Source organism: Phoenix dactylifera, chromosome 18, assembly GCF_009389715.1.
Source record: "Phoenix dactylifera cultivar Barhee BC4 chromosome 18, palm_55x_up_171113_PBpolish2nd_filt_p, whole genome shotgun sequence".
Lineage (NCBI taxonomy): Eukaryota > Viridiplantae > Streptophyta > Magnoliopsida > Arecales > Arecaceae > Phoenix > Phoenix dactylifera.
The window spans coordinates 6,173,237-6,191,527 of NC_052409.1; the positions used below are offsets into that span (position 1 = coordinate 6,173,237).

At 39.5% G+C, this 18,291-nt stretch overlaps 1 protein-coding gene and 1 pseudogene across 1 annotated transcript; both read left to right on the forward strand.

Moving 5' to 3' along the window:
- The first annotated feature begins 3,765 nt into the window (after window positions 1-3,765).
- LOC103722578 lies at window positions 3,766-7,740 on the forward strand (annotated as a pseudogene).
- A 5,037-nt stretch (window positions 7,741-12,777) lies between these two features.
- On the forward strand, window positions 12,778-14,615 carry LOC103722579 (reticuline oxidase-like). The gene has a single exon (XM_008813183.4). It carries the CDS (start codon window positions 12,792-12,794, stop codon window positions 14,409-14,411), a length of 1,620 nt encoding a protein of 539 aa, XP_008811405.2. The 5' UTR covers window positions 12,778-12,791; the 3' UTR covers window positions 14,412-14,615.
- Window positions 14,616-18,291: the final 3,676 nt, after the last annotated feature.

Here is an 18,291-nt window from a genome sequence, read left to right on the forward strand (position 1 = left end):
CCACATCACCTTAGGGATCATGTTTATTATCCAACACCCTCCTTTAAACTTGATTCTTCTTCTCCACCAATTATCTTCAATTTTAATCTTTGGAAGGTGTCAACTTTGAGAGGCCTAGTGAATATATCCGCTACTTGATCTTGAGATTTGACATGTACAAGCTCGATCTTCTTGTCCTTCATGTGCTCTCTTATAAAATGATATCGAGTATCAATGTGCTTGCTTCTTTCATGATAGATGGGATTTTTGGCTAGTGATATGACAGATATATTCACCAAGCCTCTTATGTTGACACCTTCCAGAGATTAAAATTCAAGCTTGGAATAATTGATGGAGGAGAAGAATCAAGTTTGAAGGGGGTGTTGGATAATAAACTTGATTCCTAAGGTGATGTGGCATAGTCAAGTCAAGGTCAAGAAGGTGAAAGATCAAGGGTCACAAAAGTCATCATGAGTTATAAAAGGTTAAGAGCCATAAGTTATAGAGTGTGGGAGTCATGAGTTATATGAGATTTAAGAGTCATAGGTTATGCGTATATCAAGAGGCATAAGTTTCACCATTTCTCCTTAATTGATTAACAATCACCATAACTCTTATAAAATAATCAGCAATAAATTATGAATCTTTTATTTGTAAAGACTCAAAATCATTTCTAAGACTTTGAAGATGAATCTTATTTACCTTATCAATACCTTTGTATGCTTTTTTAAGAAAGTCCTAAGCTTGTCTTGATGTTATAGCAGCTGCAACAATCTCAAAGGTGGCTTCATCCAACCCTTAATAAATCAAGAAAAGAGCCTTCTTATCCTACTTCTTTGACTTCCTTTACGATTGCCTTTGATTCTCCATCAAAGTCGCCTCATCTTTAGGCTCTACATAGTCTTTTCCCACCATCTTCCATGCATCTTGTGAGCTGAGCAGTGCCTTCATTTGGATGCACCAATTCTCGTAGTTGTCTTCCGTGAGCCGAAGAACCGAAAATGCCATCGTATTGTTGGCCATTGGATTAATCTAGCTCTAATATCACTTTGTTAGAAAATGAGGAAGAACACTCAAGAAGAAGGTGGTAGAAACTCTCCGGAACAAAAGTTTGAAAGAAGGATAATTTTTATTCAACTCACATTTTATAAATAGATTCTTACAACCCTTTATATAGACTTCATGCGACTCTAGAAATTCCTATATATAACTCATAACTCTTAACCTTTAATATTTCTAACTTATGACTCTTGATATACGCATGGCCCATGACTCTTAAATCTCATATATATATATATATATATATATATATATATATATATATATATATATATATATATATATATATAACTCATGACTTTTCATATTCTATAACTTATGACTCTTAACCTTCTATAACTCATGATGACTATTGTGACCCTTGGTCTTTTACCTTCTTAACCTTGACTTGACTTTGACTTTCCAACTAGGATGCTTGTTGGATGCCACATCACCTTGGGAATCAAGTTTATCATCCAACAGTAAGGACATTGTGCTCCATTTCACACACCATATAGGTGTCATGAGTTCAGTTAGTTGAATCTAATTTGTTTTACAATAGGAACATAACGTAAAGCAACATACGGTTGGAAGACTTCCTTGTTGCTTTGCTAATAATCTGCCCTTCTTTGTTCTTGCTTTGAAAAGACCATTCTCCCATTGGAAGCTCCACGTCAGGAATATTTGAGGGAAGCTCTTGTATATCATCATTTTTATCTGCTGAGAGAGTGAGTGAGAGAGAGAAAAAACCTTTTAAGACATAATAGATACAAAATTCAAACTACCAGCTTGAAGGTTTAAGTGATCATGCTTGCCTCGTATTGTTGAATGCATCATCTCTAAAGTGCCTTTAGAAGTTCAGTTTGCTTTTTCAGAAACTTCTCTGAAAAATGGAGACTTCTCAAGACTTATTTAATCATCCATAGCACAAATCCAATATCATACACTAGTTTATACAAAGCAAGAGTTTCCATGTATTATGATCGTCAATCAATTCCTTAGCTATCAAAGCATATATCCTATAAACGAAGTAACATTTTCAGAACAAAAAATGAGCTCAAATATGACTACAAAATATATCTACGAAAATCCAAATTCTACTCAAACTCTACTTAGATCATGTCTGTGAATGTATCACAGTAGATTAAGCATGGACTCTCATCAAATCTAACAAAGTCATGATTATTATTTCCGATTCAAACCAAACACAACATTGCATGTTTAAAGAAATACATCTTTTTCTTAATTGAAGGAATAAAAGTAAATCTCATTTTGTGTTTTGTCCTCTAAGCTGAAGGAGTAACCATCATTTTATAAGTTTAGTTGTATAGAACAATATTCACTAAAATGAACTCGGTATAGAACTTGCCAATAGGCGATCTCATGTCCATTAACCTTGATGTAAGATTTGTCATGTATGTAGGAAGGATAATAATGTTAAAGACCTGCTTTGCAACTGATTATGAAGGTAAAGAAGATACTGGAATGTGGAAAGTGATAGGAAGCAACGTAGAGGGCGATACTACGGACCCATGTAATCTGTGTATAGTTACAATGAGAAGAAATTATCACTATCACCATCATAACCATCAAGCTTGATTCCAACTGTTCGGAGCCAGCTTTATGAAATTAACTTGGCTTCGTCGGTGTAGAAAGACATCTATGTGGTCATTTCACCCGACCCAGTATAGTGATTCCAAGACGTCACAATCCATGATCATGTATGCAAGGCTTCCATTTGTAGATTGGCTATTCAATCCTCCTAAGAATTTTGCTTTTCTGTGATGTCTTGATCTAAAAATCTTATTAGACACTGGCATTTATGACTAAGAAAAGCCAACCATGAAGTAGCCAGAAATGCTGAGAGACCCAAAGATGAAAGTAACTGGTGATGGTTGATAGATTTACTGTCCCCACGTAAGCAAATATAAGGCAGCTTCTACATCCCGTCCTGGAGAGAGCATCAGATACCACCTCGAAGGGAGTGGAAACTGAAGCAGTGGACATCATTCACTCCGACCACACCTTGGTAGTAACAGTTCTGCCTTCATCCAGAAACAATTCTGGTAGGAGAAAAGATTTGAATTTCTGAAGAAGAGAAAAGGAATCATCAAAAGTTCAAAAAGGTCATACAAATTATGTACAAAACAGAAGTTAAAATTATGTGCATATTTCTTATCTATTCATATGGAAACAGACATCATTACTTCATAAACAGTAGCAACAAAAGCACACCAAGAAAGTTGCATGCATCATTACATTGTGACCCTCCAGTGTCCATGGGAAAAGCTGCGAACATTTCATGGGTAATTCATGAATATATAATAAAATTTTCAAATCATTGAACAAAATTTTGATGAATTTGACTGCTCGACTTTCTTTGAGAAAAAGACAGAAAAAAAAAACAACAAAGAAAAAGCAAAGAATGCTTGGAGACTGCTTGTTGAATAATTTGAGAATCCTATTAAGTATATTGTAACTGTAGGAACAACTGAGAAGTATTCTTTAAAGAAAACAAAACGTGTATTCTGAACACTGCATGGGCGAATATGCTGTATGCATGCATTTGATGCTGCTCAACCTCGTCTGAAGGATGGCGATATTACGTTGATTTCATCTAAATAGATTCTAAAGCCATGATGTGACCCTGAGAGAATTTTGGACCCCTGGACCTTAAATAGCTGGTGTTGTGAAGATAGAGTCTTGAAAAGCATTGAGCGCATTAAGATTTCTATATTATTGGTGGAGATGGGATGGTGTGAAGAGTGGAGGCCAATTTTTGCAATGCTGGCTGTGGAAGTAGCTTTCGCTGCCATGAACACCATGATCAAGACTGCCATCGATGAGGGGATGAACCGACTCGTCCTCATCACTCTTCGCCAATTGGTTGCCACCTTGTTCATGGCTCCCATTGCCTATATTAGAGAAAGGTATCGAGCATACAGCATTTTCTTTCATACAATTTCTGAAGGATTGTAGTGGAGTTCATAATTTATCACCATGGCTGGTGATTGCAGGAAGACTAGACCAAAGCTGACAACTGAAAACTTTGTATATCTTTTCCTTAGCGCGATGTTCGGGTGGGAAGAGTTCTTTGAGGCTCAAGCAGAATTTAGCTTTAGAATGTTGAGGATTGGATATTGAATTAATGAGAGGTTGCTAATTTTGTTTCAGGGCTTCCCTCACGCAGTATCTCTTCTTCTTAGGCTTGAAACATACTACAGCAACGTTCGCTTGTGCTTTTCTTAACATGGTCCCTGTGTTAACCTTCCTGATAGCCTTGCCATTCCGGTGGTTTCTCTCTCCCACTCCCTCTGTGTAGTTAATTATGAGAAACACTCTTTCAACAATAAGAGGACTGCTTTCCCTTTTCTCAGAAGTCCCTTCTTTGACCGGACTTCAGCATATAACTCTTTGATCGTTATGATTTAATTTTTAGTCTTGCACACATTTAGATGAGATTTGCACACACTTATGAGCTTAACTGCCGGAGACCGGGAATTAAAGAAACTTCGAAATTTGAGGTGGGTATTAAAGGTTCGGTTGATACGGATTAAAGCTCATATATATGGGGCTTGGTGCACTACAATGTGGACTTTGATATTCATGTAGGGCTCGAAAATTCTTTGGATTACCATCTTTCCCTTATCACAAATCTTAGATTCCTTGGGTAGATTGAAATCACATTGATACTTAGAAGAAAAACTTTGAATATTATGTATAAAGCTGTATGGAAGAATTTAAAGCACACTGGTTTCTTATGGTTTTCCATTTTTTTTTCTTTGTTTCCTTGCTGGATGCCAAGTGGTCATTTTGTAGGAAGTGTCTCAAATGTAGCCAATTCAAAAACATTTTTAAGAGAACACCTACAACAAGCTTATAATGAACTTGTGGATTTTGTCATCCACTCCCAAAGCATTTCCTCTAAATTTTTTTTCCCCTAGCGTTTGGGTACAAAAGTCATGTCCTCTAGAAACCATGGTTTGTACCAAGTAAATGATACCCACATTTGTTGCTTAGCATTTTTATGTTGCTATGCTTTTTTTTTTTTTTAAAAAAAGAAATCGTCAAATCCATTTACTTCTGCACTTGTTTTTCTTATAACGAAGGCTATGAATAAATGGAATAATTTGTGGTGTTTATGCTAATCTTTCCTTGTTATTTCAATTAATATCTCTTACAGTTTGGAGACACTAAATGTGAAGACAAGGGCAGGGATTGCAAAGTTGCTCGGGACGTTCATATGCCTCATTGGAGAAACGTTGCTCGTATTTTATAAAGGTGTGGCCTTAACCAACACTTCCCATAGATCAGTGATATCAGAGCAACAAGAGAGACAGAATGCAGGCTACAGCACAAAGTAATGGATGATGGGTTCAATTGCCTACCTTGCTGGTTGTCTTACTTGGTCCTCGTGGTTCCTCCTCCAATCTAAAGTTGGGAAGAAGTATCCGGCACTCTGCTGCTCTGGGACTTTCCTTATTTTTTTCCTTGGTTTCCTTCAGACAACAGCATTGATCTTAGCCGCTCAGAAGAGTTTATCTGCATGGGTTCTGAAAAAGAAGGTGGAGATCAAGACCGTCATTGTTTCGGTAAGCAAATATTCGACCGGTTAATTATTCGAACAACATGCATCACATATTTATGATTTGCATTTTTTTCTCGGAAAAAGAAAATGAAAAAAAACATATTTATAATTTGCATTTTGCTTAGTTAGGTTACATCTAACTTCAAGAAGAAAAAGAAGAAGAAGAAGATGATGATGATAGTTATGTTACATATTAGTACCAAAAGCATGCGTACTTTAAGAAGAAGAAGAAAGCACACTTGTTTCATTTGTGGATAGGCTAATTAAATGTTCTTAAATGAAATTTACATAAGTTATTACTAGAAAAGGCTTTGCCAGAAAAATTTAAGGAACTCATTTATAGCTAGCTTACATCTAATATCTACTTGATCATGGAATAAAACCATAAAGTCTACTGGTGGTGTCTAAATATGGGCTTCACTTTGAGTTAATCCCCTGCGCATATCAATTGGAGAAGAAAGCTCCAGCTCACCCTATCAAAAACCTCTTCAAAGTCTTACTCTCGTAGCACCCCTTTGTATACAGATCTATTGTAATAAGAAAGAGTTTCGTCTTCGAGATAATTTTGTGTACACTGTCGAGCAAGCTAATGGGATGGAGATCTTGGACAAAGTTAAGAGGTCATCATTGAATAATCTCTAATTATCTCTGGAAGAGAAGAGAGAAAATCATATTGGTTCTGTGCCTTCGAGCCGCCCAAGAAGAAAACATGATGTTGGATTTACTCCATGAAGAAGGCATCCACAAGGGTATTAATATCTAAGGTTTTGGAGCACCATGTTACAACATCTAATTAATGGAGACAATCAGATTCAAGTACAAGCCAAATAAACCACTAAAGAAGGTATGGGGTTTCTCTCATATATCTTCTTGAAATGATTATTCAACTCCATCCTCCACCAGAGATGTAATGAGCTTTCTTCTTTTACTACCTGAGGTAACCTTGAGATTCTAATTAATGGTAGAGTCTTGGTCATTGTCAATTTTTTCCCTAAATAGATAAAAATTTGCCTAGATAAAAGATAGGTGTAAGCAAGATTCGTCGTCTCGTACCAGTGCTACATTATCACAGTATCAGTACGATACGGTACAGAGTTTTTGTTGGCATACTGAGTGTCGGTATGCCACCCGTACCGAATACCGATACCAAACTGGTATGGTACGGTATGCCTCGTATCGTTCGGTTCGGACTATAATGAGTTTTCTTCTTTTGCTGCCTAAGGTGACCTTGAGATTCTACTCTAGCAAAAAGCACTCCCCAGTAGTGGGAAGAAGTAACTGGTCTCCCTTTAGCTGGTAGAGTGTTGGTCATTGTCACCATTTTCCTAAATAGATGACAATTTGCCTAGATGAAAGATAGGTGCAATGTAAGCGTAAAAAAGCGGACTCAGTTGGACATGTCATCTCTTTCTTAAGTAGACATCACTTCCATGATCCATAGCAGCTACTTCATATATACCTTCTTTTCCTCCCCTTGAATCTATGTGTTATCCTCATAATCATTTGAAAATGGACTAGTTGCATGACAAAATCTCTTCTAGGGGGGCCATCTCTTGTAATGAGCTTATTATTTCAAAATCGGAAGTCCCGGTTTGCAGGCAGTAATAATGCATTTCCTTGAAATAAATTTCATGGTTATCCAGGGGGATAGCAGGATCTGGATTTGGCCTCTTGGCAATGTCATGGTGTGCTGGAGAAGAGAGGCCCTGTCTTTACTGCTGCCTTCACTCCTCTTGTACAAATTATGGTGGCTGGAATTGACTTCTCCATCCTCCATGAACCGATTTACCTTGGAAGGTATTGGATTCAAAGCTCTTATTAGCAGTGATTGCATCCATTTACTATTGCAAACTAACTTTTGTTATTTGTTTGCCATGCCCAGTGTTTTGGGGTCTATTCTTGTGATTGCAGGCCTCTATTTTCTTCTATGGGGAAAGAGCAAGGAGGCCCCGGCGAGAGCAACCGGAGAAAATGGCGAACATCAAGTGCAATGGCAAACTGTATGATAAAACAGCATCATTTTGAAGGGGTTGATAGCTTCTCCGTTTGCTTTATTCTCTTGAGAGCAACACAAGTAAGCAACATAGCTGAAGAAGGCACATTCTTCTTCCTCTTTTTGTTTGTTTGTTTGTTTGTTTTTTCCTAAATGGTTGAAGGGTTGTCTGCAATCTTTCAAATGAAAATTGCACCTCATTGTGTTGGGTTTTAGTTGGATAATACTGGATAAATTATTAGTTGGACTAGGTCTACCAGCTCAACATTAGACCAATCCAATCAGAAAGCCCTCCGGCGATGGCTTCCTCCCAGCCTCCATCCAGCATAGCACGCTTCACATCCTCGTGCTTTGCCGCCAGCCCTCCTCCGATCTGCCACTCCACCGTCACTGCCTCCCTCACAGCCATTTTCTCATCTATACTGCTCGCATACTACTACTCCTCTTTTCTTATACCAACCCCACCAGCCCCTCCCATCACACCCTTCGCTGCCCCCACCTTCGCCCGCGTCTCCACCGACCACACCCCTACCATAACCGCCTCCCCAACACCGCTGCTATGCTGATCCGCAACTCCATCATCGGGTGATCCTCTCCTTAATAGTTTTGTGCTATTAAGTCTCCTATTAGCCAAATTGTGATGATGCCACCCACTATCAATGCTCAATCAAGCTTATTTCTAGCAATGTTGTGAATCTAAAAATGAATTATAGTGCTACCATTGCCGCTGCCAAAATCCGAGCTGAATCATCATGGTCGGACAAAATCCAACGTGAAGAAGTGAGGTTGGCTGACTGAACTCCGATGAGCAATCGAACATTAGAGTGCCGGCAACTTCAGAGCTTAAATTTAGCTGGAGAGGCTTGCCCAATGCATCTTATCGGACCTAAAATCAGAAAGAGAAGTCCACCTGTCGGAATTTGTCCAAATACTTAAAGTAAGTCAGATTCTAGAGAAAGGGAAGAAATTTGAGAGAGTTGCAGAAAATAAGAGTGTGAAAGAGCTTAGAAGCGACTTACCTAGAGGTCCCCCTATAACCTCTTATATAAAAAGAAGGCCGATGTCTATTACTAAATAAGGTGGAAGTGAGCTTTAATTGCTCGGTAACAGTCCATACATTGGCACGTGGAAAGAATTAACTACCCGATCATGCAATATCGCCAATCCATCCGGAACAAGCCGCAATCGCCATTTAATTGGTGGGATCACAATCATGCCTTTTATAGCGGTCCACCGCCACCGCCTCCCTCGTAGCATTGCACATATCTCAAAGCATTGCGAGCTCTCTTATTTGTCCACCTGCATAGATCCAAACGAAGGAAGGTGAATCCTTTTTTTCGCACAAAGGATACAATCGCTATCCTATTGGGCCCTTAATGGAATCTCATAAGAATTCATAACAATATTAATGGACCTGGCCCATCCCTGGTCCACCGGGCCGGGTACGATTGGTGTGGTGGATGTGAGACCCATATGTATGCCAACATGCTGGGCCTCCCTTGCAACACAGGCCTGGACATAACTTGGCAGAGGTTTGATATGCACATCAGCCCATAACCAGGAAATATCCCACCAGGATCAGAGAAAGAACCCTCGGCATTAAATTTGAACAAAGATTCATGTGCAAGTTCCCATTGAGTCCATCGCATAATGAGGTTGAGTCAGTGGCCTTCAGTGAGAAGAAGAAATCCAGCACCACGGCCCGGGTCCTGTGAGCCTTGTGTGGGAGTCCTCACAAAGGACTGAAATAAGGAAATATCGATCAATTTGTTCCCTTTTTCTAGATTTTGGCTTCGGAATAAGAAAGGGATTCACCGTAGTTCATCCAAACCAGCGAATAAGCGATGCCAAACCAAACTGCACACCTCCAACAATGTTCAAGATCGAAGGCTATTCCAATCATTTCCATGGGCTCATCTTGCAACTTTCATACATCATGAATTTTAATGTAACAATTGTTATTTAGCAGCTATCTTCCTATAATAAGTGTTCTATAGATTGATATTTTTTTAAAAAAGTTTAAAACACCCTGCTAGCTGGAAAATATTATTTGATGAACAAAAGCCATATAACTATTTTGTTTCATATCATAATATTGACTGTTATAATAGTTGTTTTTTATTTTCCTGACAAGAAAATGTATATATAACTGAGCTCCACTCATGTAACTGAAAGCCCATCAGCCCATCGCCCACTAGCAATAATCAACTGTGAGTCGTGGCCTCAGATCACAAAACCCACACCGCCCCTACCACCAGTTCCTGGGCCACTATCATCGAAGTTCACCTTTAGATAGCCGAGGGATGGCAGTGCTGTGATCTAAAAATAAATTAGAGTGCTACCATTGTCGCCGCCAAAATCTGAGCTGAATCATCAAGATCGGACAAAATCCAACGTGAAGCAGTGAGATTGGCTGACTGAACTCCAAGGAGCAATCAAACATGAGAGTGCCGGCAACTTCTGAGCTTTAATTTAGCTGGAGAGGCTTGCCCAATGCATCTTATTCGACTTGAAATCAGAAAGAGAAGTCCACATGTCGAAACTTGTCGAGATGCTTAAGTAAGCTAGATTTTAGAAGAGGTTGACCTAGGGTTCCCTTATGACCTCTTATAGAAAAAGAAGCCTCATGCCTGTTACTAAAAAAGGTAGAAGGGAGACTTAATTGCTCGGTAACAGTCCACACATTGGACACATGGAAAGAATTAACTATCTGATCATGCAATATCGCCAATCCATCCGAAACAAGTCGTAATCACCATTTAATTGGTGGGATCACAATCATGCATTTTATGGCGGTTTATCGCTTTAAATATGCTTGATTTGGAGACACGTGACACATTATCTTTGGCCAGTCAGCTCATTCCGATTAGCCTAACCGACGGCTCAGCTCGATACTCCTTCGGTGAACCTCGAGGTTAACGGTTCGATTAACTACCATGGCTGATCGCTCAGGGCTAATTCGGCTGTTAAGACTATCAACTCGGTTCATACCAAAGTCATCACGTCGATCGGCCAACAAGATCATCACTTAGGTCAGTTGCTGAGGTCAGATCACATCAACCAAAAATAGCAATGATGCTATAATTGCCTCCCCCGAATAACAACTTGACAATGACTAAAGTACATCTTGGCCGAGCGTTGGTTCCGGCATCATCACAGCTGGTTTCAGGCATCCAATGGAAGGACTCGTTGGTCAAAGACGCCGCACGGAGGTTAGGTCAGGCCTCACAAACGACCATATTTTTCTTATGATCCCTTTAATTGATGTCAACATTTAGGAGGGTTGGAGCCTCATGGACACGTTGGCATTTGAGGCTAATTGCATCCAACTCGTTCAAGAAATGTCTTTTAGACTACGTTCATCCAGTCATCGACCAACTGAAGAAAGATTAGTCAGTCAAATAAGTCTTTGAATCCTATAAAACTCTGAAGTATACAAAGCTTGGATCATCTTTTACTTCTTTTTATTTTTTTTTAATATATAAACTAAGATGGTTAATTGAAAGCTTCATGGAAATCAAAGCTGAGGCAGTATTCAACTTAAATTTCGATGCAAAAGGTTTTACCAAGTTGACCAATTGGTATTCTTAACAATAAATACTAAATTTTAAAATGGAAAATCAACAAAAGATTGCATGCGGAGATTGCTAGATGCGTAGCTAGGACTCATTCTAATGTTGGACAACCTTAGCTTAGATTTGCTTAGATAGTAGTAGTGGGTGAAACGGAAATGTTTCCATATGCGTGTATGACTTTTTATTTTATCAATTTCACGTGCGTGATTAACATATCCAAGCATTTGTAGATAAGTCTTTTAAAAAAAAAGTATGACAATTGATAATATTCCTTCCTAAACGCCACCTATATCCTATCAAACTTCAAAATAAGCATATATTTGGTACTTACTCCAACTTCAAGCCCATTCACCTTGTTCTAAAAGGTCAAAGAACGATATGACAAGGCATAAAGTGTCAGAATTTAATTTGATGCACCACTTGTTATAAAAATGAATAAAAAAGATGAAATTTGAGAATTGTACAAGGAGTCCTCATGAGATATGAGTTTATATAGCCAAAAAAAAAAAATTCTTTTATTGTGGAAGCTCGGATATGAGAATCCAAAATAAATAAATAAATAAATAATTAAGGTCAAATGTTAGACAAATATCAATATTTATTAAAAATCAAAAAACAAGTGCCGGTTCCTCTCTTGCATATAAAACCAAATTTTGCAGAGATATGATCAGTCTATGTCCTTCCCCATGCATTCGAAAATAGATATTGACAAAAATAAATGATTGATCCTCCATATCACCGCATGGTAAATCTCTCAAATGAACATATAATCCTATAAATGATCTGGATGATCTTAATTCATCTATGGGCTATAAAATCTTGATATTTATGCTTTGAGAGATACTTAATCTTGATACTTCAACTAGAATAAAGTTATATGATTACTAATTTGCTAACTATAGTGATAGAAGAATCCAACCAGAAATTTTAGTATACATGACAGCATACTGGTACCATGATTCAGCCGAAACATAACCCTTCCTAATAATGCCTTAATGATTATATGATCTATCAAAGACACACTCAGAGGAAGAGAATTGCAATCACCAGAACATGCTCTATTTGTAGCTAGTTAAAGAATTCATCTTGAATGCTAAAATTTTTTTTGCAAGTAACACGCAAAAATCTTAAGGAAATGTTTGGATTGCGATCAGAATCGAAATTGGAATCGATTGGAATGTGAATCGGAATTGGCCTTTTTTTTTCGACGTATTTTATTTATGATTGGAATCAGAATTAAAAACAAAATAAAATTATAATATTTTTGAAAGAGTAGAAATTGAATTTTGGAGGAATAAGGTATTCTCAGAACGAGACTTTTCTCAAATAAATTGCTGGGATGACTTTTTTTTCTCTTTTTTTTTTTTATGATGAAGAATAAAAGTCGCTTCTATTTATTTTTATTCGATAGTTCAATTTCTTTCAACTAAGTATATCCTAAAAATAATATTTTTTTAACGTGTCCTGCAGGTATATGCAAAATACGTGCTGAAACTTCCAATGCGTGGTCTTCCCCATAGCCCGCCGTCCCACTACAACTCCTCTTTTTATATTCTCCTCCCGGCCAGGCCGTTCACAAAAAAAGAAAAAAGTAGTCCCATAGACAACAAAGAAATCAATGAATCCAGAGCCTAGTCCTCCCCTCCTCCTCCTCCTCCTCCCCCTCTTCCTCCTCTTCACCACCACCCGCTCCCAAAGTAACACTTCTTCTACCACTGAGACTGCCACAGCAAATGCTAACATCTCTTCTTGCCTCCTTTATTCCCATGTTCAAAACTTCACCATCTTCTCCCTTCCACCTTCCATCCAATACTCCGATCTCCTCAACTTCTCAATCCAAAACCTCCGCTTCGCTGGCCCCTATGTACACAAGCCTTCGGTCCTCATCCTCCCAAAGACCCAACAAGAGCTCCAAAGCTCCATCCTCTGCTGCCGTTCTTCTTCCTTGGCCATTAGACTGAGGAGCGGCGGCCACAGCTATGAAGGCTTATCCTACACCGCGGGACAGCACACTCCCTTCGCGGTCATCGACTTGATGAACCTGAACCGGGTCTGGATCGATTCCGGCTCGTCCACGGCCTGGGCCGAATCCGGTGCTACACTGGGCGAGATCTACTACGCCGTGGCCCGGTCCAACCGCTCCCTCGCCTTCTCGGCCGGGTCCTGCTCGACCGTCGGCAGCGGCGGCCACATCTCCGGAGGCGGCTTCGGCTTCCTCTCTCGGAAATACGGCCTCTCCGCCGATAACGTCTTGGACGCGGTTCTCATCGACCCCGCCGGTCGAGCTCTGGGCCGGAAAGCCATGGGCGAGGACGTCTTCTGGGCCATCCGGGGCGGCGGTGGCGGGAGCTGGGGGGCGGTCTACGCGTGGAAGCTCCGGCTCGTCCCGGTCCCGGACCGGGTCACTGCGTGCACCATCAGCCGGCCCGGCTCGGTCAGGCAAGTTGCCGAGTTGACTCACAAGTGGCAGTACGTCGCCCCGAGTCTCCCGGACGAGTTCTATCTCTCCACGTATATCCAAGGGTCAACCACTGGGAACCTCGACCACTCGTTCTCGGGCCAATTCCTCGGCCCTAGAAGAACGGCAGTTTCCATACTGAGTCAACGATTCTCCGAGTTGAACGTATCAGAATCGGAGTGCAAGGAGATGAGTTGGATCGAATCGGCGGTCCGGTTCGCAAATATAAAATCCGTCTCGGATCTACTGAACCGCGAGCCAGCGAAGACGTACTTCAAGGCCAAGTCGGACTACGTGAGGGCCCCAATCACGCTGGAGGGTCTGATCACAGCCGTTGATTTGTTATCCATGCAGCCAAAAGCGTACGTTATTTTCGACCCCTACGGTGGGGAGATGGGCAGGATAGGCAGCGGTGATCTGCCGTTCCCTCACCGGGGAGGGAATTTGTACGGGATCCAGTACATGATCGATTGGCTAGAGGGAGAGGATGGAATGGCGTACGTGGCATGGCTGCGGAGGTTCTACGAGTACATGGGACGCTTTGCTTCGAAGAACCCCCGGGCGGCATACGTGAATTATGTGGACCTCGATCTCGGGACCATAAAATGGACCACCAGAAGTGGTGGGTCCTGGGACGCGGTGCGTGTGGCGAGGGCGTGGGGCGAGAGGTATTTCCTGGCGAACAACGACAGGTTGGTGAGGGCCAAGACTGCAATTGATCCGGATAACGTGTTTAGAAATGAGCAGAGCATTCCTCCTTTGCCCAAAGGAGGTTCTTAAACTAATACTATTCCTTAATGGTCATACCTTGCACCGGTAGATTGATGAGCTACCTAGTAAGTCCCCAAAAATAAAAAAAATATTTCACAATCTTAGTCAAGAATGTTTTCTGATTAATGTAGCTCAATCTGTATTGTGTCAAATAAGTCTGCGAGGTTATTGAGTTATACCTGTCAGTTATTTTTGGTCTTGATGTCTTTAATCTTATGGATTGTCTAAAGTTTCTGCCATCACTTATATATGTATTGATCCTTTGGACAAGAATATTTTAACTGTAATTAATGTTGATAACATTTTGGCTCATTGATATAAATTCACATCATTGCACTTGACATGGCTAAATGACTGCACTTAACGGGCCAACGTATCTTCACATTTTCAAATCTAGAATTGAAGTTTGTTCAAAAGATTACAGCCATTCACTAGCATATAACTCACGCGATGCACTGGATACAACTTTTTCTTCTCTCTCCAATTGTACTTGAAATATAATATAGCGATATAAAATATTATAGCAAATAGAAAGCTTCTACGGTTAAACTTTTATTGTATATTGAGCAATGAACTCTTAAGGCGGAGCAAGAGGCTTCTCTAAGTAGAAGCTAATTGAAGCAATTCCAGTAAGAACACCATATGGGCCTTGGTGCACTACAATGTGGACTTTGATATTCATGTAGGGCTTGAAAATTCTTTGGATTACTATCTTACCCTTATCACAACTCTTAGGTTCGTTGGGTAGATCGAAATCACATTGATGCTTAAAGAAAAACTTTGAATATTATGTATAAGCTGCATGGAAGAATTTAAAGCACACTGGTCTCTTATGGTTTTCCATTTTTTCTTCTTTGTTTCCTTGCTAGATGCCAAGTAGTCATTTTGTAGGAAGTGTCTCAAATGTGGCCAATTCAAAACACTTTAAGTGAACACCTATAGCAAGCTTATTATGAACTTGTGGATTTTGTCATCCATTCCCAAAGCATTTCCTCTATTCCTAACGTTTGGGTACAAAAGTCATGTCCCCTAGAAACCATGATTTGTACCAAGTAAATGATACCCACATTTGTTGCTTAGCTTTTTTATGTTGCTATGTTTTTTTTTTTTTTAAAAAAAAGAAATCGTCAAATCCATTTACTTCTGCACTTGTTTTTCTTATAACGAAGGCTATGAATAAATGGAGTAATTTGTGATGTCTATGCTAATCTTTCCTTGTTCTTTCAATTAATAAATGGAGACACTAAATTTGAAGACAAGGGCAGGGATTGCAAAGCTGCTTGGGACGTTCATATGCCTCATTGGAGCAACGTTGCTCGTATTTTATAAAGGTATGGCCTTAACCAAGACTTCCCTTAGATCAGTGGTATCAGAGCAACAAGAGAGACACAATGCAGGCTACAGCACAAAAAAATGGATGATGAGTTCAATTGCCTACCTTGCTGGTTGTCTTTGTTTCAGTAAGCAAAAGTTCAATCGGTTAATTATTCGAACAGCATGCATCACATATTCATGATTTGCATTTTTTATCTCGAAAAATAAGGAAAAAAATTATATTTGTAATTTGTATTTTGCTTAGTTATGCTACATCTAACGTCAAGAAGAAGAAGAAGATAGTTGTGTTACATATTAGTACTAAAAACATGCAACTTTAAGAAGAAGAAAGAACACTTGTTTCGGATAGGCTAATTAAATGTTCTTCATTGAAATTTACATAAGATATTTTTGGGAAAGGTTTTGTCAGAAAAATTTAAGGAACTTATTTATGGCTAACTTACATCTAATATCTACTTGATCATGGACAAAACCATAAAGTCTAGTGGTGGTTTCTAAATATTAGCTTCCACTTTGAGTTAATTCCCAGCCCATATCAATTGGAGAAGAAAGCTCCAGTTTACCTTACCAAAAACCTTTTCAAAGTCATAATCTCGTAACACCCCTTTGTATCTGGATCTATTGTAATAAGCTAGAGTTTCATCTTCGAGATAATTTTGTATAGACTGTCGAGCAAGCTAATGGGATGGAGATCTCGGACAAATAGCATGTCTCTAGGGATCAGTGTGATATGAACAAACTTAAGGTGCGACAAATCAAGTAGACCTCTATGGAATTCATCCGACAAAGCCAAGAGGTTAGTATTGATTAATCTCCAATTATCTCTTGAAGAGAAAAGAGAAAATCATGCGGGTTCGTGCCTTGAGCCGCCCAAGAAGAAAAACAAGGAGAACAACAATATGTTGGATTTTGTCCATGGAGAAGGCATCCACGGTATTACAATCTAAGGTTTTGGAGCACCATGTTACAACATCTAATTAATAGAGACCATCGGATTCAAGTACAAATCATATAAACTACAAAAGAAGGTGTGGGGTTTCTCTAATATATCTCCTTGAAATGATTAGGCAGCTCCATCCTCCACTAGAGATATAATGAGCTTTCTTCTTTTGCTGCCAGAGGTGACCTTGAAATTCTATTCTAGCAAAAAGCACTCTCCTCTCCCTTCCTAGCTGGTAGAATATTGATCATTGTCAACTTTTTTCTATATAGATGAAAATTTGCCTAGATGAAAGATAGGTGTAAGCAAGGTTTGTCATTTCGTACTGGTGTCGCACTAGTATAGTATCGGTACGGTACAGTATATAATTTTTTTTAGCATATCGAGTGTTGGTAAGCCATCGTATCGGGTACCGATATCGAATAAGTATAGTATGGTACGGTACGCCCTATATTGTCCGATTCGGACTGTAATAAGCTTCCTTCTTTCGCTTCTTGAGGTGACCTTGAGATTTTATTCTAGCAAAAAGCACTCCCAATAAGTAGGAAGAAGCAGCTGCTCTCCCTTCCTAGCTAGTAGAGCATTGGTCATTGTCATCTTTTTCCTAAATAGATGAAAATTTGCCTTGATGAAAGATTGGTGTAAGTGTAAAAAAATGGACTCAGTTGGAAATGTCATCTCTTTCTTAAGTAGACATCACTTCCATGATCCATAGCAGCTACTTCATACGTACATTCTTTTCCTCCCCTTGAATCTACTTGTGTTATTCTCATAATCATTTGAAAATGGACTAGTTGCATGACAAACATACCTATTAGCTTTCAGAATATTCTTCTAGGAGGGCCATCTCTTGTAATGAGCTTATTATTTCAAAATCGGAAGTCACGGTTTGCAGGCAGTAATAATGCATTTCCTTGAAATAAATTTCATGGTTATCCAGGGGATAGCAGGATCTGGATTTGGCCACTTGGCAATGTCATGGTGTGTGGAGAAGAGAGGCCCTGTCTTCACTGCTGCATTCACTCCTTTTGTACAAATTATGGTGGCTGGAATTGACTTCTCCATCCTCCATGAATCGATTTACCTTGGAAGGTATTGGATTCAAGCTCTTACAGCAGTGATTGCATCCATGTACTATTGCAAACTAACTTTTGTTATTTCATTGCGATGCCCAGTGTTTTGGGGTCTGTTCTTGTGATGCAGGCCTCTATTTTCTTCTATGGGCAAAGAGCAAGGAGGCCTCGGCGAGAGCAACCGGAGAAAATGGCGAACATCAAGTGCAACGGCAAACTGTATGATAAAACAGCATCATTTTGAAGGGGTTGATATCTTCTCCATTTGCTTTATTCTCTTGAGAGCAACACAAGTAAGCAACAGAGCTGAAGAAGGCACATTCTTCTCCCTCTTTTTGTTTGTTTGTTTTTTCTTCTTTTTTTTTTTCCTGAATGGTTGAAGGGCTGTCTGCAATCTTTCAAGCGAAATTACACCTCATTCTGTTGGGTTTTAGTTGGACAATGTCCTAGAGATAATATTAGTTGGACCAGGTCTACCAGTTCAACGGTACACCAATCCAATCAGGAAGCCCTCCGGCGATGCCTCCCTCCCAGCCTCCAT

Coding starts and splice junctions, on each gene's coding strand:
- LOC103722579 (XM_008813183.4), top strand. CDS start 12,792: ATGAATCCAGAGCCTAGTCCTCCCCTCCTCCTCCTCCTCCTCCCCCTC.